General features: G+C 37.5%; 1 protein-coding gene across 2 annotated transcripts; it reads right to left on the bottom strand.

Moving 5' to 3' along the window:
• Positions 1-2,940: 2,940 nt before the first annotated feature.
• Positions 2,941-25,053, bottom strand: ccnl1 (cyclin L1). 2 transcript variants are annotated; one of them, XM_012962551.3, is made up of 11 exons: positions 24,723-25,053; positions 24,455-24,529; positions 23,029-23,138; positions 12,563-12,683; positions 10,353-10,417; positions 7,372-7,471; positions 7,119-7,223; positions 6,353-6,494; positions 5,916-6,015; positions 3,895-3,984; positions 2,941-3,685 (listed from the first exon to the last, which is right to left on the bottom strand). In XM_012962551.3, the coding sequence occupies exons 1-11, from the start codon at positions 24,963-24,965 to the stop codon at positions 3,349-3,351; spliced, it is 1,488 nt and encodes a 495-aa protein (XP_012818005.1). In that variant the 5' UTR covers positions 24,966-25,053; the 3' UTR covers positions 2,941-3,348.
• Positions 25,054-25,525: the final 472 nt, after the last annotated feature.

The following is a 25,525-nucleotide window of genomic DNA, read 5'->3' as shown; positions in this document are numbered from 1 at the left end:
ATGCACGGGGGGAGTTATATTGTTGCCATGTTATTGTATGGGCATTAGAGTCGCAGTAGTGTGACACTAGTAAGACAGCGACGGCCAATTTGTTCCGGGCAAACCACATAACTTAGTCTTCATTTCATGCTACCCCGGCAGCAGACAGATGTTAGATGTGAGGCCCCGCTGTGACTAATTGCTATTGCTGTGCTGGCTCAGCCTCGGCTGCTGTTTCCCTTGAGGCCTAGGCAACCCCAGTGCTGAACAGATGCAGTCATTCCGGTCTGCTCATATGCACCTTTGGGAGATCTCCCGGTCTCATGGAGCACTGGGGTCATGGAATAAACACAGTCATACTGGGATGAACACTCACAGCTCAACTGGCGACAAACAGGTTGAGCAGAAAAGACACCATTCGGGGAGTTGTGTAACTGCCTCAGAGCATGAAGTGAGCTCAGTCTATTCACGCCGTGGGATACATACATGAGTGAGGGCGGCACTCCCTACTCCTTCATAAAGTCTACATTCAGTCAATAATACAACATGGTCTGTAGTTATCAGTGTGACTTTTTACCCACAGCTGCTTATCTGTTTGCACTTTTCCCATGATGCCACTAGGGCTTATTTACAAACACTTTGCACCAGTACAGCAACCAAATCATTAAAAAGCTTTGAACAAGTTACTGTAAATGAAACTGAAAACAAGCAAGCACCATTGTGTCTCAGGCGGGCTAATTCCCACTGCTGGGTTATAAGAAGCCATAAGGCACATAGCCCATCAGTCCAGATGGTGTGATGTAACAATATAGGGGACAAGGCTAGCCATAAATTGAGATTACTGGAACATGCAGTGCTTTGCAATAAGCAGAATTCAGGAGGAGAATGTGATGGTATCATACATGTCAGTTTTACACAATGTTCAGCTCATCTAGAATGAAAGAAGCATGAGCACTTACATACCCTCTTTTAGTCTGGCGCATATTATTAATCCTGGGCACAATTTAGAACAACCAGCTTTCTGACTGGGATTCTCACTTTCATAGACACTACCAACCAGTCACTTCTAGTAAATTGTTAATAGCATAGTCTCAAGCAAGTCTCTATATACACTGTAATAGGAAGCAACATCTATTCTATACAGAGCAAGGGAGCCTTGTAATTTTACTTGCTTAACACTGCCACCATGTGGTTTTAGGAGGCTACAACAGGTTTACAGTATTAATAGGAGTTCCCAGTGTCAGATTATTGTACTGATGTAATTGTATTTTACTGGGAATTAAAAGAAATGAAAAGTAACAACCTTGTTAGTGGCAATTTTTCATATGTATATGTGTTAAGGGTAGAGTTACTGATCTATATGTTAATTATTAAACTGCTTTCTGCTTTATAAGTTAAATTACAACTATCTATGAATTATACAATACAATACAATACAATGTGGCCCATACACAGGCTGATCCTCTGCGTGTAGCAGTTTCTTCATTTGTTCAGGCAGAGAGCCCAAGCGGAATCTCTCCTAAACCTTAGAGCCCTCCCATTGCCCACAGACATCAGGCATCAGCAGATCACACTTTAAAACCGGCCAGATCAGCTGCAATATTTCAAGATTATCAGTTGAACCTGACAACATATACCTGGCAGTATATATTTTGCAGATGGTTTCCTTAGTTCCACACTCCCATAACGGTTGTCCTTATGGTTAACTCATGTGTAAATTTCAGGCAGCAGTTACATGATCACGCAGGCTACCAGTATATCTGTACAAGAACGTTAAAGCTCTGGACTTCTGACCACCCTGCCTCATTATATATATATATATATATATATATATATATTTATATATTATATATAGTCTTGCAAAGAATCGGCACTCACCAGTATCGGGCACAGGCTGGGTGCTGACAAAAAAAAAAAAAAAAAAAAAAATTATATATATATATATATATATAAAGCAAGCAAGACAGTGAGCCGCACACACAGGGACTTAGAAGACAAAAAAAATTTTTATTAATGAAAAAAATCCAACGTTTCGAGCACCAACTGTGCTCTTCCTCAGAGACAAACCAAGTCCTGTGTGTGCGGCTCACTGTCTTGCTTTATAGATGTTTTTTGCAAGCACCCGGGGCAGTTGATTATTATTATTAGGGTGTCATTTGGTGTGAACCTTTATGGTTTTTTACCTAATATACTAATGGGCTGTGAACAATTATGATTCTGTTATCTATTTTGCTTGTTGTGATTATCATGGTCTCTCATATACTGATTTCCTCATTTGATCTTTTTTAGTAAGATGTTTAATGCTTCTACTTTCGAGATTTATATTTTTCACATTATCACCAATTCTATCTATTTCTATATATTCGCTTTCATACATTCACGTTTTTCTGATGTATTTGCTGGTTTTCAATTATGGACATTTAGAACATTGTTTGATATGGTGGGTTTATTTAAATGTCCCCATAGGCATAGAGAGCTACACTTCCTAATATGAGAGTACCTAAAGTAATATGGGAATATAATGCTTTTGGCAATTTATATGGGATTAAAATTGATTAAAACCAAATTGGTGTTTTTTTTACCTTTTTTATGATCGTATGAAGTACTCCCTATGCTGAGCTAGTGGATATTTAAGTGTTTTCTGATGTAGTTGTGATATGTGATTGAGATTACACATGGTACACAAGCTGATTGGGCAGATACATATTAACACATATTTATAAAGCACCAACATATTCCGCAGGGCTATACAATAAGTGGGCTTATACATTGGACATACAGAGCAACCGATAACTGATACAAGAGGTGAAGAGGGCCATGCCCAAAAGAGCTTACAATCTAAAAATAATGATGTAATCCTAAAGACACGGTGGCTGATGCGCTGACCCTGAATGTATAAATCTAAATATTTGCAGTGCCCCACTATGTAACACAACAGATTGTAAAAGAATGCAGTACAACTTTTCTCTTTTCTAATTTATTTCCTCATAAAAATCAGCTCATTTACATGCAGACTAAAACCAATGTAAGAAAGTTAACACAAATACTTAAATAACCAAACAATCTTAAATATATGTGTTGTCTGCAATGGTTCATATAAAAAAATACCTCTTTCCAGCAGTCCGTTGAGAGAATCGGTTTAGTTTAATACACAACTCTAGAAGAAGTCATCCTGACAAGGTACTGTAGAAATGTCATACTGACAAGATATAATGTGCAAGATAAAAGAAAAAATAAACCCAGAATATCTCATAAATGTCCATGTTGTGTAAATTCAAATTTTCACTTTTACGGTTACAAAATCCTACCTATAAAGTCCATAGACAAACATATATATATATCCCTCTGCACTGTCAGCCGGCTACTGGCTCAGCGCCTGTGCCTGCCATGCCCAGAGTGGCTACTGCTGTGATGTTTGCTTTTGTGTGATCTCTCAAAGGATCGGGATCTTTCCCTCCTCTCCCTGTGATGTCCATGTTCGTGTCTGTGCTTCTTAGCAAGCTCAACGTGCTCCCTGGGTTTGCTTGGCGAATTAGATTTTTTCCTTTTGTGGCCGTGTCTGCCTCGCAAGTCTTCCACTCGGTGCTTGAGTTTCATGTGGGGAGAGCCATGATTGTGATGTCTCCGGGGGCTCTCGCTGTGACTGCGAGATCTACTTCTTGACCTAGAGCTGTATGTTCCGGAACGACTCCTTCTGTTGTTGTAACTGGGTGGGGAAGCATAGCATTCATTTTAGCTTAAGCATATGGGACATGAAGGATTACAATCTGCTGATTATCTGAACACGGACACTCTAAATGGAACTGCACCATGAGTTTAAATAGTGCCAGTGGAGCAAAAGTCAAGCTGCTCCTGTAACAGTGAACAAACACTTGTCCCCACTCAAACAACAATAAAGAACACATTTTAACTTACTGTCTCCGAGGAGAATGAGATCTGGATCTAGACTTTGTCCGTGATCTTGACCTACTGATACTTCTGCTTCTTTTGTTTTCTTTACGCAACCTGCAGATAGAATAAAGCACCTTAGAAGAAGGAAAGGATGGGTACAGAGGCACAGCTGTGAGAGGGAGGAAATTGGGCTGTGCCTGAGCAGCTCGGCTTTCTGGGTAACAGGCTTTCATATCTTGTTTTCTCATCACTCAATAACCAACATCCTGCAACCAGCATGGAGATGCAGATAGTAAGTTGCCTGCACAAAACAAGCACAGCACAATTATCACTACTGTCCTGCAGTTTCATTTCCCTGATTTTTGGTACCAAGTTTGGCAAACAGAGACAGCAAGCCATACATCTGCAGGGTGCAGCCACTGTGTGTGGGGTAGGAGTGGGGAGTAGGATGCATCTTTTAGGCAGAGGGAAGAAAACCAAAAAAAACTAAAATAATGTGGTTGCATAAGTGTGCACACCCTTAAACCAATACTTTGTTGAAGCACCTTTTGATTTTATTACAGCACTCGGTCTTTTTGGGTATCAGCATGGCACATTTTGACTTTGCAAGATTTGCCCACTCTTCTTTGTACAAACACTCCAAATCTGTCAGATTGCGAGGGCATCTCCTGTGCACAGCCCTCTTCAGATCAACCCACAGATTCTCAATCAGATTCAGGTCTGGGCTCTGACTGGGTCATTCCAAAACTTTAATCTTCTTCTGGTGAAGCCATTCCTTTGTTGATTTGGATGTATGCTTTAGGTCGTTGTCATGCTGAAAGATGATGAAGTTCCTCCTCATGTTCAGCTTTCTAGCAGAAGCCTGAAGGTTTTGTGCCAATATTGACTGGTATTTGGAACGGTTCATAATTCCCTCTAACTTAACTAAGGCACCAGTTCCAGCTGAAGAAAATATGATGCTGCCACCACCATGCTTCAGTGTGGGTATGGTGTTCTTTTGGTGATATGCAGTATTGTTTTTGCGCCAAACATATTTTTTGGAATTATGGCCAAAAAGTTCAACCTTGGTTTCAGACCATAACACCTTTTCCCACATGCTTTTGGGAGACTTCAGAGGTGTTTTTGCAAAATGTAGCCTGGCTTGGATGTTTTTCTTCATAAGAAAAGGCTTTCGTCTTGCCACTCTACCCCATAGCCCAGACATGAAGAATACGGGAGATTGTCGTCACATGTACCACACAGCCAGTACTTGCCAGATATTCCTGCAGCTCCTTTAATGTTGCTGTAGGCCTCTTGGTAGCCTCCCTGACCAGTTTTCCTCTCATCTTTTCATCAATTTTGGAGGGATGTCCAGTTCTTGGTAATGTCAATGTTGTGCCATATTTTCTCCCCTTGATGACTGTCTCACTGGGTTCCATGGTATATCTAATGCCTTGGAATTTCTTTTGTACCCTTCTCCTGACGGATATCTTTAAACAATGAGATCCCACTGATGCTTTGAAAGCTCTCTGTGGACCATGGCTTTTGCTGTGGGATGTGACTAAAAAAATGTCAGGAAAGACCAACTAGAGCAGCTGAACTTTATTTGGGGTAAATCAGAGGCACTTTAAATGATGGCAGATGTATGCCGACTCCTATTTAACATGATTTTGAATGTGATTGCTTAATTCTGAACACAGCTACATCCCCAGTTAGAAGAGGGTGTGCACACTTATGCAACCACATTATTTTAGTTTTTTTGGTTCTCTTCCCTCCACCTATAAGATTTCAGTTTGTTTTTCAATTGAGTGGTACAGTTTATAGGTCACATTAAAGGTGGAAAAAGTTCTGAAATGATTTATCTTTGTCTCATTTGTGTACAGCACAGGAACCTGACATTTTATCAGGGGTGTGTAGATTTTTTATATCCACTGTATAAATATTGAACATTCAAGTTTTTAACCATAATTGAAAAATTGGGAGTTTTAGCACAAAAACATTCACAGTGTAATGTTAAGTCACCCCCAAGTACCAAAAACATTATAATTCCATGGAGACCAGCCTACCCGTTGTAGGGGCTCTTAGAAGACTGCTTGTCATCAATCTCCCGCTTAATTTTTGCTGAACTCGGGGATTTGTCTTCAGTTTTCACATCTCTTGGAGATGCTAAAAATGGAAAGCAGAAACAGTTGTCTAATTAACAATACATAAAAGAGGTCAACAGCACTTTCTCAGTCTATGGGACAGAAGCCTACATGGGGTTGGAATGTTAGAAAAAATGGGGTCACATATTTAACAATACATTTTTAAAATAAACGTATGTCATTTCATCAGTCAAAAATCCCTTCATGTAACAAGAAGTGTAACCAGAATGAGTGCTATAAACATGCAACTCCCTAACCTGGCAACTAGGTACTGGGCTTGGGAGAGGACTGCTCACTGATACAGCCAAGGAACATTTACCCAGTTTTGTTATAGAACACGTATAGACAAATCAACTCACATGGTTTAGATGCAGGAGAGAATCCTCCTATTGATAAAAGAGCTGGAGTTCCATCGGGATTCAGCCCTTTTGCTTTTAATTTTGCTTCCTGTAGGGCTACTTTCCTTTTTTCTACTTCTTTTTCCAAAAATTCATAGTTCGGCTGTTAGGAAATTAGTGTAGTTAGAGTAGTTTTTTTAAATTGATACAATATTTACATTTAGTTGTTTTTGTTGTTGCACGTTTTAATCCCTGATTAAAAAACAACCTAGCTTGTGAATTACTTTAAAGAATAAGGAAAGCTCAGAAAGTCAGAAGGGCCAATTTGTAAGGCCCCAAGTGGACTCCTCCTTTAAATGAATGGTGGCACCATATAAAATTCTGTGCCAATGGTTCTATGAAACACCACAATAAACCAGAAGGTGCCTCAAAAATTGCCTCCTCTGACCTGACTTTGTCCTTGTCCTTTAAAGGAAAACTATACCCCCAGAATGAATACTTCACAAAACAGCTTATATTAAGTGACCTATTAAAGAATCTCACCAAACTGAAATATATATAATCAGTAAATATTGCACTTTTTAATTCTGATTAAAAAAAACAACTTAGCTTGTGAATTACTTTAAACACCAGGTAAAGTTGCACTAAAAAACAATGGCACCAAACTGGCAGGGGTGGGTGATTATTGCAAATCGATTGCTTTAAACATAATTAACAGTATGCCAGTTAAAGCAAGTTTGCAATTCTTGATGCTACTTGTGTGAGCATGCCAATAAACAGACAATACCTTTTTCCTGGTGTAGAGCCTTAAAGTGGTTATACAGATATCTTGAATGTTTTCTTCAGTAGCTCCAAAAAGTAAAAACCAGTGTGGTCTATTTGGCAAGGGTAACTAAAGGCAAATACAAATCTTTAGTTTGACAGCATTTTCAAGGTCTGTTATAAAAAAACAACTTGTACAGTAATAAAACTATTATAAAAACACACAATTTAGTGATATCACATGATCAAACATTCTGTAAACATTGAGAAGAATTTACCTGCAAAGCTCTGGCAGCAAGATAAATACACGCACAGGCAATGGTTTCTGCCTCAAACCGTACAAATACATTGGTCCGTAAGCAATCATTCATGTAATTCCTGAAAAACAGAAATCATGTGGAAATATTACAAAGGGTTTTCTCTTCTGGGGGACCAGGGAAGTAAGACAAGCACAACCAGTCAGGGTTTAATGCTTCAATATATAATGCTTCTTCTCCTCAATGTGTGTCTTAGAGTTTATAAACACTTGAGAGCTGAGCTGTAGCTGAGAGGCATCACTTTACCAGTTACCAGAGAAAAAGGCACACAGGGCTCTAGATCTAAAAGACGATTTGGCACAAACTTGTCACCTGAATCTAATATGATGCCCAAGGGAAAGTCATTTCCACATAGATGCTAAGTTTGTTCTATGGATATATGCCAGCCACATCCAACTCGCTCTGTAAGGGTGTAAGCCCCATGTTAACCCCCTCTCAGGTAAAGCTTGGAATAAAAGTCACCTCAGTTGGATCTAAAATGGCCAAAGGGTAGAAGCCAGAGTGTACTTTGGTTGTGTTTATAATTCTAATACACAGCTGAATTATTTAAATTTAGTTCACTTGATGTAAATGTCCTAAAAAATAAAAAGAGTTCTATGTATAATATAAATAGCCTTTTTCTGGTGAGCATTTTTGCAAACAATTGCTTTAAATTCTCTACCTAAAATAAAATGATACTACTTTCTAAACCCTTACAGAAGTCAAATACAAAGGGTATATTTATAATAAAATCAAGTTTACAAAAAGGTGTCAACAAGCATATTTGCTGTGCACGTGTAATTCCCTGACATATAGATCATCTTTACAACTGAAATTAAGCACAAAATATATTAGGAGCCTAAAAGAATCCAGTTACAATGTTAATGTTTTGACACATTCAGGTTTCCCCTAAAACCTACAAAGTGGTAATGGGTCAGAAAAAAACAAATTGACATATTGATTGTATAAATGCAAGTATGCAGAGGCTGATGAACTGTGAAAATAAAAACCTAAGCACAAAAATAAATGCAATTATCATTTAACAGTCATCATTGCATAAAGTGATAATGTACATTTTCATGTACTTTTGAGGGGGCAAATATACTGTTCAACAGGAGCTTAATATACACATATAACAAAGATGAAATGGTGCTGGTTTCTGGGTGCCTGGACAGAGTGCATGTACATTATAAGTATTAGCGAAGTGGGTGTTACCCCTTCAGCATCTGTAATGTGCATTTGTGCAGTCCAGACACTCAGTTTTGGTCAGGGATGAGATCACTGCAGTGCTACTGATCACCCCAAAATGCCTTTCCACCCACAAAAAAAGTGAAACAGGAAGGTAAGGCATAAATGCAAATTTACTAGAAGCATAATCTGACTGAAGAAACTTGGAGTTGCAGTTTTATGTCTGAAAACATAATACACTATCTAGGTGAATCACAAACTGACTCCTGTGTAGAGAGACTGCCAAGAGGGCGATGGGGAACGATTACAATTATTTTAGAAATGGAACTGAATATTTAATTTAATTTATCTATAAAGTTCCTTGTTTCCACAAGATGAAGCTCTTTTTTTTCCCAATAGTTCCCTTTTAAATAAAGCTCAATGAAGAATTAGGCCATAAATGTTTTTCTTCTTTAGCAGCCCAAGGTGACTACAGCTGTTTAGCAGTGTAGATAAATCAACAAACTTGCCCCCGTTAACTCCCCATCTTTTCTGCAGATTCCCACAGTATGCTCTGGGATCCTGACACTTACCTAACCTTAGATACCAACTCACAATACACAAAAACCTCTTTTTGCTTCTTAGATGATGGACACCCTGTTAGTTTCTCAACCGCAGCCCACAAAAAGAGCATGTGCAGTGCCACTGACAATTAAGATGGGGAGCTGATGAGGAAATTTTGAAGGCATTGGCCAATAATGTGTTGGCTAGCACAGTAAATTCAGTATATAAAATATAGCATTTCTAGACAGGCTTTAGTACTCGGTTCAATGCATGAGACTACTTGCCTGCTCCTTACGGTTGTTATATCTAAAAAGCTAGTATGTATATCAGTTGTGTGCTACTAAGAAATGTTTATTTGTATACGTCTTTTCCATACTCTCTAATAGAGGAATTGAGGAGTGTCCCCACACACCATGATTACCCAGCAGTGTGTAATACAGCAAAAATACACAAATATTTCGGAAATGTGTAAGGGTATATATAATGCACCAAGAGTATCTTATAACTTTCGGTAACATCTATAAGACAGCACAACGAAAGCACCAATAATTGTGTTTGTCACTTTCTTGCATGAGTTTGCATCAGTTGTTCAGGAGAAGAATAATTCACAGCTAAAGCAAATAAGGAGCTGAAGCAAATTATTTCCACCTAATATACTCAGTATGACATTCCAGCCCACATTTTCATATTAACCAACTACTAGGATAATTGTCCCACACAAATCTTGTTTCTAAGGTGTTTTTCGGTGGATGAATATAAGCGTACCAAATAAAGTTCTGCTGAACTGAATAAGTATGCTTTTCCCTTTGCTTAAAAACAAAGCAAGCATTAAAAAAAATTGTCTGGAAGCCAATATACAAATCCTTTTGGACACCACGACAGAACTAGAAGATGAGGCCAGATGGGTATGGACCACTTCAGTGAATCACGGATGAGAGCTTGCACTGCATTGGCTGGTGAGAAGGGCAGCCAATCAGGCCATCCGGAGGCTGTGGTGCTGAGGGCAGAGTTCTATGACTTACCATCATGGACTACCCTTTAACCAAAGAGTAGAAAAAAAAAAGAATATAGTTAAGCTAAGGTCTATATATGCCTATTTGTTCAAGCCATTAAAAAACAGTGAGCAGAAAATATGTATGGCCTTTGTTATTTGTACGCATTAGTTTCTGCCATACAAAAGATAATTTCTGCTACTATTTCACTGGCCTGAAAATCAAAGAAATACTACTTACCAGGCTGTTTGAACAAGGGTCTGATTGCGTTCACATTCTAAAACTTGCAGATACATAACAATGATCTGTGAAATAATAAAAGAAAATGATATATATAATGGTTTAAGATTCTTTAAAAAATATAAAAAAAAGCACTGCTATAAAAAGGCCACATACTGTGATCCTAGCATAGAAAAAGCTTAACATATTAAACATGTCAAATGCTAAGGGTAAGCCTTTAGTTTTCGCCAAACTAACATAGGGAACAAGAATGGCAGAAATCCCTGTACAAACCCGAGGAAATAACAGCAAATGCCTACAGACTGGCCATAAACAAGAATTGCGCAGGATGTAAATAATGCAATTCCAATAAACATTAGTTTATTTATCAGTCATTTTGTGCAAGTAGCAGACAATCACTACATATTAACAGTAAGTAAATACTCTTTTAAAGGAATAATGTTCTATTTATTTTAAGCAAAACAGTTACTCTGCTATAAAGACCATTTCAATTTATTACTAAAGGCCACCCATACACGGGTCGATAAAAGCTGCCGATATCGGTCCCTTGGACCGACTCGGCAGTTTATCTGCCCGCGTAGGGGCAGAAACGAGCGGGCTGGCCGACCGATATCTGGCCTGAAATTGGCCAGATATCGATCGGCCAGGTTAGAAAATCCAGTCGGATCGATGCGGTCCCCGAACCGACTGCCCCGTTGCCGCCTACATAATCCGGTCGTTTGGCCCCAGGGCCAAATGATCGGATTTATTTATTTTTTTTTAACTTCAACCTCCCCGATATCGCCCACCCGTAGGTGGGGATATCGGGGGAAGATCCGCTCGCCTGGCGATCTCGCCAAGCGAGCGGATCTTACCGTGTATGGGGACCTTAAGACAACCTAAGCCACTATACAGTTTCACTTAAAGGAACAGTAACACCAAAAAATGAAAGTGTATAAAAGTAACTAAAATATAATGTGCTGCTGCCCTGCACCGGTAAAAGTTGTGTGTTTACTTCAGAAAGTCTACTATAATTTATATAAATAAGCTGCTATGTAGCCATGGAGGCAGCCATTCAAAGGAGAAAAGGCACAGGCACATAGCAGATAACAGATAAAACACTATTGTATTCTACAGAACTTATCTGTTATCTGCTATGTAACCTGTGCCTTTTCTCCTTTTTTCCAGCTTGAACGGCTGACCCCGTGGCTACACAGCAGCTTATTATATAAATTATAGTAGTGTTACTGTAGCAAACACACCAGTTTTACCAGTGCAGGGCAACAGTGCATTATATTTTTATTACTTTAAATCTCTCATTTTTTGGTGTTACTGTTCCTTTAAGTGGCATTTAACCAATTTGAAACTTTTGACAAAATATGGCAAAAGGCCAAATTTAGCCAATTTCTCTATATGCTCCATTTAGAAAGACAGCCTTAGGCTAATGTCCCACTGAGCAAGTTTGTTAGTTGCCTGCAAGAGATCTCTGCTACTGTGGATTACTAACCGCTCCAAAATACCTTTTCCACTGGCAACAATAGCAGTCGCAAGTGAAAAGGCCTGTGCGCTGCACAAGCCTTGCTACCGACTTCCAAACTCCAATGTCCGCTAATGAATACATAATGTAGACAGTAACTTTTTGGGGACAATTTATGGTTTATGCTACCGCCCCTATCCCACTGAAAGTAAGCCTTAAGGCTACAATGTTTAATGACAACTCACTATACTGGGCTTCCTATACTGTTTTTTTTTTTTTGGGGGGGGGGGGGGCACTTTTCTGTTTCAGAAAGACAATAACTTGCAGAAACTGAAGTTCATAAGTCACTTCAGCGATGGATGTGTACAACCTTTACCAGTCCCAATAAACCTTTGGGATTAACTGGAATGCCAAAATGCGGCCCAAGCTGTCATAGCAGCAAAGAGAGGATCACCTTTATATTAATGGGAATAGAATGAACAGGCAGGTGATATCGCAAACAGCAACCAATCAGATCTTTGTTTTGTTTTCTTCTTCTTAACTTGTAGGTGACTGTTCATATCTAATTGCCGATTCATTGCTGTGGGTAACATCACCTGTGATGTTTGTTTCCAATGTTAATAAATACACCCCATAGGGTATATCATCCTGCCTGTTGCGCACCAACAACAAAGTACAATTAAAAACATTTTCATAGGCTTTTAACTGCCATTTGGCATGCAAACAAGTATAATTAAATACTGCATTAACTTACCTTGTGTGGGTGCTTCACATGAACACAAAATCCCAACTCCTTCAGTATCCTCCTTTCAGCTTTTATTACATGGTTTTTGGTATTTATGTAGCTCTGATCAAGTATCAGGGGGACTGGGGTCCTATTTTATGGGAAATAAAGTCAATATAGTTCTGCAAAAAACTAAATACTAAAGGCTTTTTTTCCCTTCCAACCGACCAAACGGCAACAGAAACTAAATTTAAGTTGCCCCACAGACATGTTGAAACCTTTTGACATGTGCTGTCCAAGTTTAAATTAAGTGATGCTTTGGAAATGTCTAATGACAACGTCTCATACGGAGTATTAGATCCTATTCACCTTAAATATTAAGTCAGGGTCTTTAATAGAGTGGCTTATTTACCAGAAAAAGTGCCATTTTTAATAAACTAAGACATTTTTAAGCATAAGCAAGTATGTGCCACTCTCATACAGAGAGTTGCTATGTACAAATGTAGAGCAGCCCACTACCTAGGTGGGAAGTAGGAATGCACTGAATCCACTATTTTCAGATTTGGCCAAATGCTGAATTCTTTGTAAAAGATTCGTACGAATATCAATCCGAATTTACGCATGTAAATGAGGATATGGAAGGGTTAAAGAGCACCACGCGCACAGTGAAAAATTTTCAACTTCAGTGGCTATGTGACAAAGTCACAGGATCTGAAGGATTCGGGTTCAGTTCAGCCTGGAGCGTGGATTCGGCCGAATCCTGCTAAAAAAGGCCGAATCCAGAACCGAATCCTAGATCTGGTGCATCCCTAGTGGGGAAGGAATATTTTATGGGGAAGATAAACATGGAAACATTTTTGTGCTTACAATACTCCGCTACATACATACTCAATTTATACTTGAATGGAAACAGTCATGCCCTGCATTACCAAAAGATAAAGGCTCATTACTTTCATATTATTTATTTTGCTTCTATCAAATGGGAAGGAGGTTCTCTTACTGCTAAAAAGTTCCTACAGAAAATACACAGCACTATCACCTCCAATCTTATCATGCTTTAAAACTTTGTAACAGATTGTTTTTTCTTTTTGATCTAGATCTTGTTGGTCTGTGAGGCTACACGTTTTAAGGTGGCTATACATGTTATGAAACAAAGTTTTGTAACATATTTTGGTGCGTGTATGGCGGGAAACAAGGCAACCAATAGCAGCAAAGACCTTGGATATCTGTCGTCTTGTCAATCGGGCAAGACATTAAATTCTGATTGGGTGCCTTTGAAGGCACCTGAAAAAAGGGCATGCATTCAGTTCTGAATCATCAGATATAGCGGTAGAAACAAATTCTACCCATATGTGACGATTCAGCTATGAACATTAGTGGAGGGTACAAATCATCTTTGCTGCAACCAGGAAAGATCATAATTGTAACGTGTATGGCCACGATTAGTGTTACTTTTTACTATTCTTTTTGTCTAAGCAATCTTCATATGTCTGTCACTGAAAACAGCAACTGGTTGCTAGGGTAAACTAGAGCCGAGCAACTAGACAGCTGTTGAAATTCCAAACTAAAGAGCTTAAAAAAAAGCTGAATAATTCATAAACCACATAAAATAGGATGGTCTCAGACAATTAAAATTCCATGATTGGTATTCTACAGACTAGCAAAATTGTCTCACGAATATAAAAAGCAATGGGCCTCCATAGTTCAGAGTACTAAAAATGTGAAAAAAGCTTTACACCCCTTAATGCTAAGCCTTATAAAATACTTCTTAATCATCATGAGCTTTCACACTAGAAACAAGCTTGGAAATAATGCAGCTAGAGAGCCAGCTAACACATCTGTGCCCAGCCAGAATATCATTTAGTAGTGGTGGGTAAAGTACTCGGCTGTAACACTAACCTGACTCAAAAAAAATTGGCTTGGATTCGTGGTGCTTGGGACCAAGTGTCACTTAATCCCTGCTTAGCACAACCTCAAAACAATTTCTTTTTCTAAGTCACAAAATTTTTACCATGACATGTGGCTGCACTGTAATAAAAGGCCACACAAACAATTTAGCGGATCTCTTAATCACACTACATGCCATATAAGTATCTTAAGGAAACCAACTGGACAGCTCAGGCTTTAGTCCAAGGTCTAAACCAAGTTATGAAATTCTCATATGCATTAATAAATCTATATAGTCTATAGTGATATTCTAGTGATTGAAATCACTTTGCCTGAAGCCACTGGGGCTTATACTAAACATGACTATAATACTAAGGCCCATGGCACACATGGTGCATTCTGCGCTAGAGGTTTTTTAGGTGGCAGTAAAGTGACTGCACAACAGGTTATTTATTTTAATGGATAAAGCTAGATGATCAGGTATTTGAGTGTTGCCTGGATGATCTCTGCCTCTCACCACTAATGACATATAAAGTCCATTTAAATCCTTTTTTGGCTAAGAAACCCCAGTGGAAAATGCATTGTGTGTCATGGCTCTAAGGAGCAAGACACCACTGGTTTAAGTTTGTAAACAAACGTAAACAGTACAAGCTTTATTTATACACACATCAAACGAAAAAGAAAAATATCTGGTGGGGGTTATTTCACCAAAAAGCTACGTGAAAACATTTTATCTGCTTATACTGCTTTCCTAGAGTATCAAAAAGATAGCATAAACTGCTAAAGCACTCACATACATACCGGTAGAGATATTTCCCATTTCCATCTGAAAATGCCTCTACAGACACAACACTGGCCATTATGCCTAGTTCAAATGGTTCTGAATGAACTTCTAAACCCATGGTAGCACAGCCCAACAATAAAAGTGATATTTTAAAATTACTATATACATTTCTTAACTACACATGCTTTTTTAGGAGAGGCCTTACCAATCTGCATACCATGCTGAGCAAAATCTTTGTTACGTTAGATTGTATGCTCTACGGAACATGGACCTCTCTGATTCTTAACTTATTGCAACTGTACCTTATATTTATTTGTATATTTTGTTATACTTTGTATTTATCTATTTTTTTAATAACCCCCCGTTGTATTAATCTATTCTACTGTACAGCTCTTTGTATGTAAGTAGCGCTTTATAAATAAAGATTTACATACATACATGTACTAGTAATCTCTTCTAAATATGTAGGATCCCTAGATCAGCAGTGTGAAGAACTAAATATTTTGGCTTGAACATCATTGGTACCCAGTAATGGAAGACACAGTGCCAAATTAAAGACAAGTGCCAAGTTTAAGAAGACTATACAACATATTTAAATCTTAATTATAATGATGTACAAAATGCAGCTTCTAGTTCGGATTTTTTGCAAGATTCAGACAAACCAAATTAAACTTTTTTTTTATATGGGATGTTTCTTCTAAGAGGTTGCAGTTTTCTCCAATTTACATTTAATAGTTAACAGTTGGACTGGGGTTTGCACCCAGTTAAGGGTTTCACAAAGCAACCTATGGTCTGCTAAATGGTAAGATTAGCATCTTTAACCTAGCTGTACCCATGAATCAAACTGGGAAACTACACAAAGTTCTAGGCTTACTGCACAATTGTATTAATCTATTCTACAACATAAATGCACATAACTAAGTATGATCACTTTAGGAGGATTTGGAATTAGCAGAAAACACATTTTAAAATGCACTGCCATTTTAATACAGAGATAAAGTAAACAAAAAATAATGTTCTTCCTCTCCAAAAAGCTTAATTTCAAACTAATACTTTGAGAATGTCTATGTAACAAAGTGAAAGGTAAGGCTACTGTAATAATTTCATGCTATGTAATACTTGCTTTATGTGCCCAGGTGTCAGCACAATTACATTTGGCCACTCATGCAGCTCACTAAAAACAAACATCCCATCTGTATTCTTACACAAAGCAACGTGTCTTGCATATTGGACCGTTTAAGAGCATGTAAATATTAACACTGTTTTAACAGTCTCTGAACAAAAGACAAATGGAGGTAAAACACTGGGGCTGTAGATATCACTGGTAGTACAAGCCTGCCACAACTAGAAAGGCAACTTGTTCAGAGGAACAAAATTGATGATTTTTCTTCAAGTAGCAACATTTTTTTTTTTTTCAGAAAAAGAGCAGGAATGCAGCACATTTGCAACGACATTTTGCAAAGCTTCTCTATATACGCTAAATTAGTCACTAAATTTTAACTTAGCTTTGGCCCCCCCCCCTTGTAAGATTTTTTTTTTTTGCTCTCAAATTGTTGAAATCTATATTAAGCATTACCTGTAAATTTTTAATTTGGGGGCTAGATGTACTGGTGTTCCCACATCAAGGTCTAAACTGACAATTGTGTCCATTCACATCACTGCATTTGTATTGTACTTTTTACTTCAAGCATGTATAAGGGCAAGTAGTTAAACATTTTTAACCCCACAAATTTTATTTTAATGCATTATTTTGTTTGTTTCATGTGTATTTGCCCAGAAAGCTGGGTTAAGATCCCCTTAAATTATTGGCATACATACATATTTGAGTTAAAATGATAACTTTTTCTGTGCACCATTTTCAGGGATGGGGTGTTAAAAATAATTGTTTAGGGTCAAACCAAGTAACTCTGATACAGAGCAATGTATATACACATCCAAGTGTCATTCTTTGCATGTACATTATCTTTTTTTATGTAGTCATATAAACAATGTTTAAGCATATGTCCTATGAAACTGCATAATGCAATGCCTACTACTGAAAATAATTTTAAAATGCCATTTTTGATTAAAATTTATTTTTTTAAAAATTATATTTTAGTGTTACAACCATTTTTGATGTGCATATTGATTTTGGTGATATACTGGAGCAAGCATCTTCATTTATTATCCACCTATGTAATATATTTTTTTGTATTTAAGCATGATAAAGAACATAATGTGATACCAAACATTCTTTCTAATATACTTTCCAACATTCTCCATTAAACAGGGAAATCTCAGCAAGGATCTATTCCTTTCAAGGAAATAGACAGGATGTTGTGCTGTTGTATGTTACGTTAAGCTATATGTAAGGCTGAGGCCATTTATCTCCCTGTGATATACAAACTTACCAAAGAGGGATAGCATGATAATGCTTATGCATGTACATACCTCACAAAATAAGTTTTTACAAATTATTTTAATGTCGCAAAAGATTAGGACCTTTCTTGCAAATCATGGTTTTAAAAAAGCAGCAAAGATTTTTTTTAATATGCTTACAGGGAAAGATAGGTTCTTTCCTGGTAAAGGGAAACCAACGTTCTGTCCCTAAATTCCTTAAAATGTCCAAACTTTAAGCACATATAACCTGAGGTACATTTTTCTAACCTATAAATATACTACATTCTCAGAATAATGGTAGCTGCGATGAATAGTTAATTATACAAAGTAAATGGTCTTTGGATAAAGAGACCTAAAACCCCCAAATTCCTTTCCTGTGCTTAAATTTGGGACAGTGGAAGTTTTTTTATTTCTTTTTAAAAGGTAAAAAAAAAAAAAATTTAATTCACTGTTAATTTACACAGCCCAGAATTCATATCTATGTATAAGTTTGCATATTGCAAATTAACATGTTACTTAGTTAAGGGTTCTTTTTATTTGATTTCCCTTTTCCATACTGAAAAAATATGATGGCATATAGTGTCTTTAAAATTCATTTTACAGTAGAACTGATTTTACATTTCCCAGGGGGCAGCATCATTCAGTAAATTCCAAAAAAACAGAATCCAGGGGCAAAAAAAAAAAAAAAAGCCACTTGTTTGTATGGGAAAACGTTAAATCAAAATACGTAAAATCAGGGTTCTACCGTATATAAAAGTGGGACCAGACATAGCATCTCTCATATAAAGAGCGAACCTAAAACAACAGCAGCAGCACAAGCCTCTTACATCTCACAAGGGTGGGGCTACTTCTGGAATATAGAGATCTCTACTACTTGTGAATGCAAGCATGAGTTTTTGCAAGGGATTTTTTGCTAAAACAAATAACGTTTGTCCTCATTTTAATTTGGGGGCTAGATGTTCTGGTGTTCCCACATCAAGGTCTAAACTGACAATACTGTCCATTCACATCACTGCATTAGAACCATTGCATTGTACATTTTACTTCAAGCATGTATAAGGGCTAGTATTTAAACATTTTTAACCCCACAAATTTCATTTTAATGCATTATTTTGTTTGTTTCATGTGTATTTGCCCAGAAAGCTGGGTTAAGATCCCCTTAAATTATTGGCAGATACATAATTGAGTTAAAATAATAACTTTTTCCACGTGTACCATTTTCAGGGATGGGGTGTTAAAAATAATCGTTTAGGGTCAAACCAAGTAACTCTGATACAGAGCAATGTATATACAGATCCAAGAATATAGAGATTCACCTACTTGTGAATGCAAGCATGAGTTTTTGCAAGCGATTTTTTTCTAAAACAAATAACATTTGTCCACATTCTTATTTTAGTATTTTACATTAAACTAAGAAACTTGTATGCAAAATTGGTTTAGAGAGTATAAGAAATTAGTACTGGTTAGTTATGATTCCAATATTAGTAAAAAAAAATTCTAACACTGCTGTAATTACTAGTGTTCTCTCTCTGCACAGCAACTGAAAGTTAGCTTCTGTGAGGATGTCATTTTGATACAAAGTTAAAAAGTCTGGGAAGACAGACCGCAACAATATACTGTTAACTAATATTTTGATGATAAAACATACTGGCTAATACAAACTTACAAATGCATTGTCAGTTTGAAAAAACAAACACATACAAGTCACTATAGCTTATAAATAAGCTAAAACTTTTTCTTTAACATCTAGGGATCCCTCAAAAAATCACTAAAGGCTAAAAACTTAAATCATTAGATGTAACAGTTTTGTTTCTTATTATTGCACAAATAGCAGATGACTGCTATGTTGCCAAAATTAAAAGACAAGCATAATAATTTGACTGATAGCAGTCACCAGTGATACAAATGTTAGAAAACTCCTACAGCTCCAGTAGTTAAATGATCAGTTGGCACAATCAGATATTAGGGTGTACTGCCAATTTATGAAAGCTGTATTAACATCTGTTCCAGAACCTACGTAATTCTTACCTGCGGCCTCCGCAGAGTACGTTCCAGAAATATATTTCTGTAGTTTCTGACTGCAGCAAATTGTTTTGCATTGAAGAGCTTAACTTACTGTATTAAATGTAACTGGGAAATGTTTCACCATCATAATATTAAGAGAATGGATTAATTCTTCTAAAGGTCTTGCATATATGCTTTACACAGCTCACCCTATGCTATGTTACTGGAAAAGCAGAAGTTAAAATAAACTTGGACAGCACAGAAAAAAGGTTCTTAACATGATACAGGAGCTCCTTCAAATGGTTCACCAGCGGCCAACCTGTGAGTCCCCGATTCCAGTGACCTGTTCTCAGAGCACTGGCTTCTCCATGGGGATTTTCGACACTTCACTCACTGTTGCCAAGACGACAGCTTCATCTCAATGTACCACTCCACATCACCCAGGCATTGGTAAATGTAGCTGGTCGCTGTATTGTCGGTTGCAAGGGAAAAAAATATAAAGTTAAAAACTGTGCAAACAGCAAACATGAAATTAACATGAATTTGTTCTGCTTGCTTTACAAGTCATAACCAATTTTACACCATCCGAAGTGAAAGATTTTTTTATGCTGAATCCTTGTGGGGATATTTTGAAAAAAAGTAAGGGGAGGCAAAAACATTGCAAGACCAAAGTTACCACAGTTGGGATAAAGCAATTGTTACATCTGCTTTGGGTAAACTGAAGAAAAGCAGATAACACTGCAAGTGCAGCCTTTGTGAATATTTTTTTTATTTTGTAGATTACTGTAATTTCATGTTAATGGTTTATTAGATGTGCACATTTTTCATGACAATGACATTTAATGTAAAGCAAACTGAATTTAAATTGACAATAAAAGCACACTGAAATATAATCATAGGTTTAGTATAAGGCAGGGATATAGGTCATTGACCACCTATATATCCACAAGCATCTTAACAAAACCAAAAGCAGTATATTTGGTGTCCCTGGATGCTAAGACATTTTACCAGGCTGTGCTAAATCATGTCCATGAACAATTAAGAGGTTATTAGCAAATTATTTACCAATGGCTGTATACTATATATGAGAATTTATAATTTACAAAGCCCAAACATTTTCAACCCTTTTAATCTCGCTGCACTGCATATTGCCAGTAAACAAGCAGGACAGACTAAAATTAACAAATGTAAAATGGCACTGGCACATGGGCACCTATGTCAGCAATGTACATTCTACATTTGCCTTCATATAAAGAGTTAAAGGGCCACTAAATAAGTCTTTGCATACAATGCAAAACATTTAAAACTCAATATTATCAATGTGCTTTATGTATTTTATAACTTTGGCTTGTCCTATTTTAAGCTGAAGAAACTGGTCTGAACGTTACGCATACTGTTTATAAATGGTTTAAGGACACAATTCCATTTAGCAAGACATGTAGGTTTATTCTGCTCCTTCACTGTGTCAGTCATTTATCCACTTATTTTGTGATGTTTAGGCAGCCAAATGGAGCCTTAGCAGACTAAACGTAAATATATTTGATTACTGGGCTAATTATTGGATCACAGCAGAAGACGTATCCAAGTCCCAATGCAGTCCTTAACCAATGAAACTTTTACAGTCTTCTGAACTAAAATCTGAACAAGCTCTATCAAGCTACAATAACCATGGCCACATAACCAGGCCATCTGGCTGACAAGTTCTTCAGTGGAAAAGATGGTAGCCAAAATCTGCCTGTATTTATTGGCTTCTTAGCAGTAGGGAGCTGGCAGAATGGGGTTAGAGTGGAGACATCCAATAATTTAGGGATGGGAAAAGGAGAGAAAAATGTCTGTGCCTGCATGGGAAAGTAAGTTATTGAAGATTCTGCTATACTCTATAGCTAAGATTTCAAATTAAGTCTCATAAACCAAGTGATAGCATAAAAAGATCCATTAAAAAACCAATGGTCATTGGGTAACCATTTCTTTACATCTACAACACTACAGGAGAGACCTGAATAAATACAGGTTTAGAGAAGAAAATAGAAGGTTCCTGAAGTGGATAAAACAATTACAATAGTGTATATTTGTGTAAAAATAGTTTCTATGTAGGCACTGTAATTTAAAAACAACTTTAGTTGTATGAGAAACATTAACTTTTAGCAAATTTCTGAAGAGAAAAAAAAAAAAAAAAAAACTACCATTGGAAGACAGGGTTTCAACTTACACACTATGGACATGCAAAGAGCTTTCATGTTTATGAGCCTGCTCTTGAAAACTGGTATCCTGGGGAGCTCTTCTGCAGGCACTAAATGCTTTACCATCATTGATCTTATAGTACCAATGTAAAAAAGCCTTTACAGAAGGATCATTTGTAAATCCTTTCTGTTTCTAAAATATTTTAGTGGCCATGGTACTACCGAAGTAGGGCTTTAGAGCTTCATTTGCATGGCAAACATCTACTAAGAAAGAATATAGCTAGCTGTATAGTGGAGGGTTGGGAAATAATGTACCACAAATGAGATGATTATGATGTAATCTTCCCCCCAACTGAAACCAGGGACAATACTACATAATAGTTATACAAGTTCCGTGTTTCTATTTTCCTGCAATTTCCATATAAAACTCTAAAAAGTAGAGTATTTATTCTTTAACTTACCTATCACAATCTACTGACCTTTCCTTTTTTTCACGCCACTTATTGCTTTAATATCTCACTTACTGCACATTGCTAAAGGTAAAGAAGTCTCTGCCTTATATCAATAACATTTGTTTTTCCATATTATAGCTTTTTTAAGGCTTCATGGTTATATGACCATTTAAGAAGACTAGCACAGTAACACTTATTACAGTAGTGATGCTATGTCTTCTCTTTCACGCAGCGTGTAAAAATAAGCAAAGAACCTGGTCATGTCTGGTTAGGATGTTATTTTTTATTTAGTGTGAATATAAATACAGGCCTTGAGAAACAGAAGAGATTTAAAACCTGAAAAGAGTGTGGTAAGATTTTACCATCATTATAACCAAGATTCTTTGCTATTAAGAACTTTGTATGCCTTCTGATATAAAGAAAAATATTATTAAATAATAAATGTCCTATTACAATTATCAACACACAACAAAATTATATTTTCTAATATACAAAGGGTACATGAAAAGGTGGATTTTAACCAGCTCTTCCTTAAATACTGAGGAGGAGCTATAACATTGTGTGATTTCTAATGCAGTACTTATTAGGTTTAGCAAGATTGGCATACTTTTTGTCTTTAATTCTAAAAACCCAAGAGGATATATGTTGCAGAGGGGAGATGAAACACCAACATAAAGTTTGGTGCGACTCACCAAAATGAGGTCTAACAAACTAATGTTATATAAAAACTAAAAACTGACAAGGAGTAGTTGCATTATGTATTGGTCCACACAAACCTTCTAGTAAATTATCATATAAACAGATACATACCTTTTTGTTCTTAGCTGCCGTAAGTGATGAAAAACATTTATAACATCTCTAATTCGCCTGGGAGCTTCTTCAATTTTGGAAGCGAGATTGATACATGCCATGGCAACAATCTGGAAAGAAGCCAGCTTGGTGAGTTTTCTATTGTTTAGAATGTCTGTGCTAATCATAGTTTCAATTTAAAAGAAATGTTTCACACTGCCTGAGAAAAAGAAATAAAAATCCTCATGCACGCTCACCTTCTGCTTTATACTGAAACTGGCACGCTAAAAAACAAACCTAATTCTACTCTGATCTGACTGACAGTGAGCACTGAGTTGCAACCTAGAATGCAGTCAATGTAGAATATGAAACTGCATCGTTATTTCCCTGTTATTGGGGTACCACTAATAGTACCCTGGGTTCTAAACAGTTAATAGCAAGACCAATCCAGACAACCCAAGCCCACAGCAGGACCAATCAGTTCCCAAACATTAAAGGAACAGTAACACCAAAAAATGAAAGTGTATAAAAGTAACTAAAATATAATGTGCTGCTGCACTGGTAAAAGTTGTGTGTTTACTTCAGAAAGTCTACTATAATTTATATAAATAAGCCGCTATGTAGCCATGGGGGCAGCCATTCAAAGGAGAAAAGGCACAGGCACTTAGAAGGTAACAGAAAAAAAGACTATTGTATCCTACAGAACTTATCTGTTATCTGCTATGTAACCTGTGCCTTTTTTCCAGCTTGAATGGCTGCCCCCATGGCTACACAGCAGCTTATTTATATAAACTATAGTAATGTTACTGTAGCAAACACACCAGTTTTACCAGAGCAGGGCAACAGTGCATTACATTTTTATTACTTTAAAGCTCTCTCATTTTTTAGTGTTCCTTTAATAATATGCTGGCTGGGAAAACGTTGGCAAGGCCTGTTACCAGCCCATGTTTGTAGTGACAGTAATAAATGGGCTCAGTCTGTCACTGTCCACAGGGGCTAGATTCTAACCAGAAAATGCACATGGAGGAACATCTGATTCATGCATGTCATTAGAAAGTTGTGCAACCATGTTGGCATTTTCCCCAGTAAAGCAATTAAATGGACCCATGTTCCACTATGATGCATATTACTCCAAGATTCTATAGTTAAACCCTTTACCATAGATGACATGTGACTGCATACATTCACTAAAGTTATGGTATAATACTATTTACACCCCTTGCCTGATGACAGCATAAATTCCATCAATACACAAAAGATTTTTTTAGGCCTATGTGATTCATAGTTTTTGGCTGGTGTAGCATTACACAAAGAGATCTGCACTTGCATACCCAATAATCACCAGGAGCACAGTGCAAGAGCCACTGATGCCCTTCAGCCCACCTTAGCTCAGTAACACACAGTTATTAATAACCCAGTAACACTCAGACCATGTCTGCTTTCTCACCTCAAAGCTGTGTTTGACAAAGGATTTGGAGTAGAAGAATCGGTGGAATAACACCTGACCAGTCGCCAATGCCACCTAAGGAGATAAAATAACAAGATGACAGAGAAGAAGGGGTAAATGTGTGCTGCGGTGGGAGAGAGCAGACGCCGCCATCTTGAAAGCACCTGACGGTCACAATGTGGACGGGGCCCTTTCTTTCTACTCCATTGCCATAAACTGAGAGAAAGTAGAACACTTAGCGCTATTTCAGCACCTCAATAATACTTACCTGTGGAAGGCGAAGGAGAATACCGGCCGATTGAATTAGCTCACATCCTAGGATACGTAGGTCGGTTTCGGAATTCAAATCCAGGCCATCTGACATAGACGGGGTCGGCGAAAGCCGCTCCTCTGGGATGAGGGAGCAGTCGATGGTGAGGTAGACTTCAGAGTACAGCCGGTCGCCAATAAGGATACCATCGGCCGAGCGAATAGGGGCGCTAGGGGCGGAAAGCTGAGGCACAGCCGCCATGTCTATCAGAGGGAGAACGTCTCTGCAACGTCTAGAGAAGGCGGCAGATCCGGCAAGTGACGTGCTGCGTCTGAACTGATGCGATCCATATTCTTCCGCCGCTTTCGTCAGCCTCTAAATAGTCCCGTAATCATTCTCAGGAACTGTCATCGCATAGCCATTTAATATCATTTGGGTTCTTGGAAATAAGGAGAGATTGAATAAACACTAAGGCGCCGCATTTAAAACGGAAATATTTGTTTTACTAGTCATTTTTCTGGAGGCACTACAAGAGGAAAGCTAAAGACTGCCTAAAATATATAGCCTTTGGCCAGTGGCTCTCAAACAGTGAGGCTGGGCCAGCTAGGGGCTTGGGAGTTCAATCTATTGGGGCTGTCAGTGTGAGATTTGGAGTGAATGTGTATTTGCACAGAATGACACTGATACTTACCTATATCCACCAATACCCATTTTAGTTCTGCATAGAGAATATTTTGGTGTACAAACATTTTCACACCACAATGAGTTGTTTACCGTGTAAAGGACAATTTTTTAAAAAAAATGTGGCAGCATTATGACAA

Source organism: Xenopus tropicalis, chromosome 5 (assembly GCF_000004195.4).
Source record: "Xenopus tropicalis strain Nigerian chromosome 5, UCB_Xtro_10.0, whole genome shotgun sequence".
NCBI lineage: Eukaryota > Metazoa > Chordata > Amphibia > Anura > Pipidae > Xenopus > Xenopus tropicalis.
This window is presented reverse-complemented; position numbering and strand designations above follow the sequence as displayed.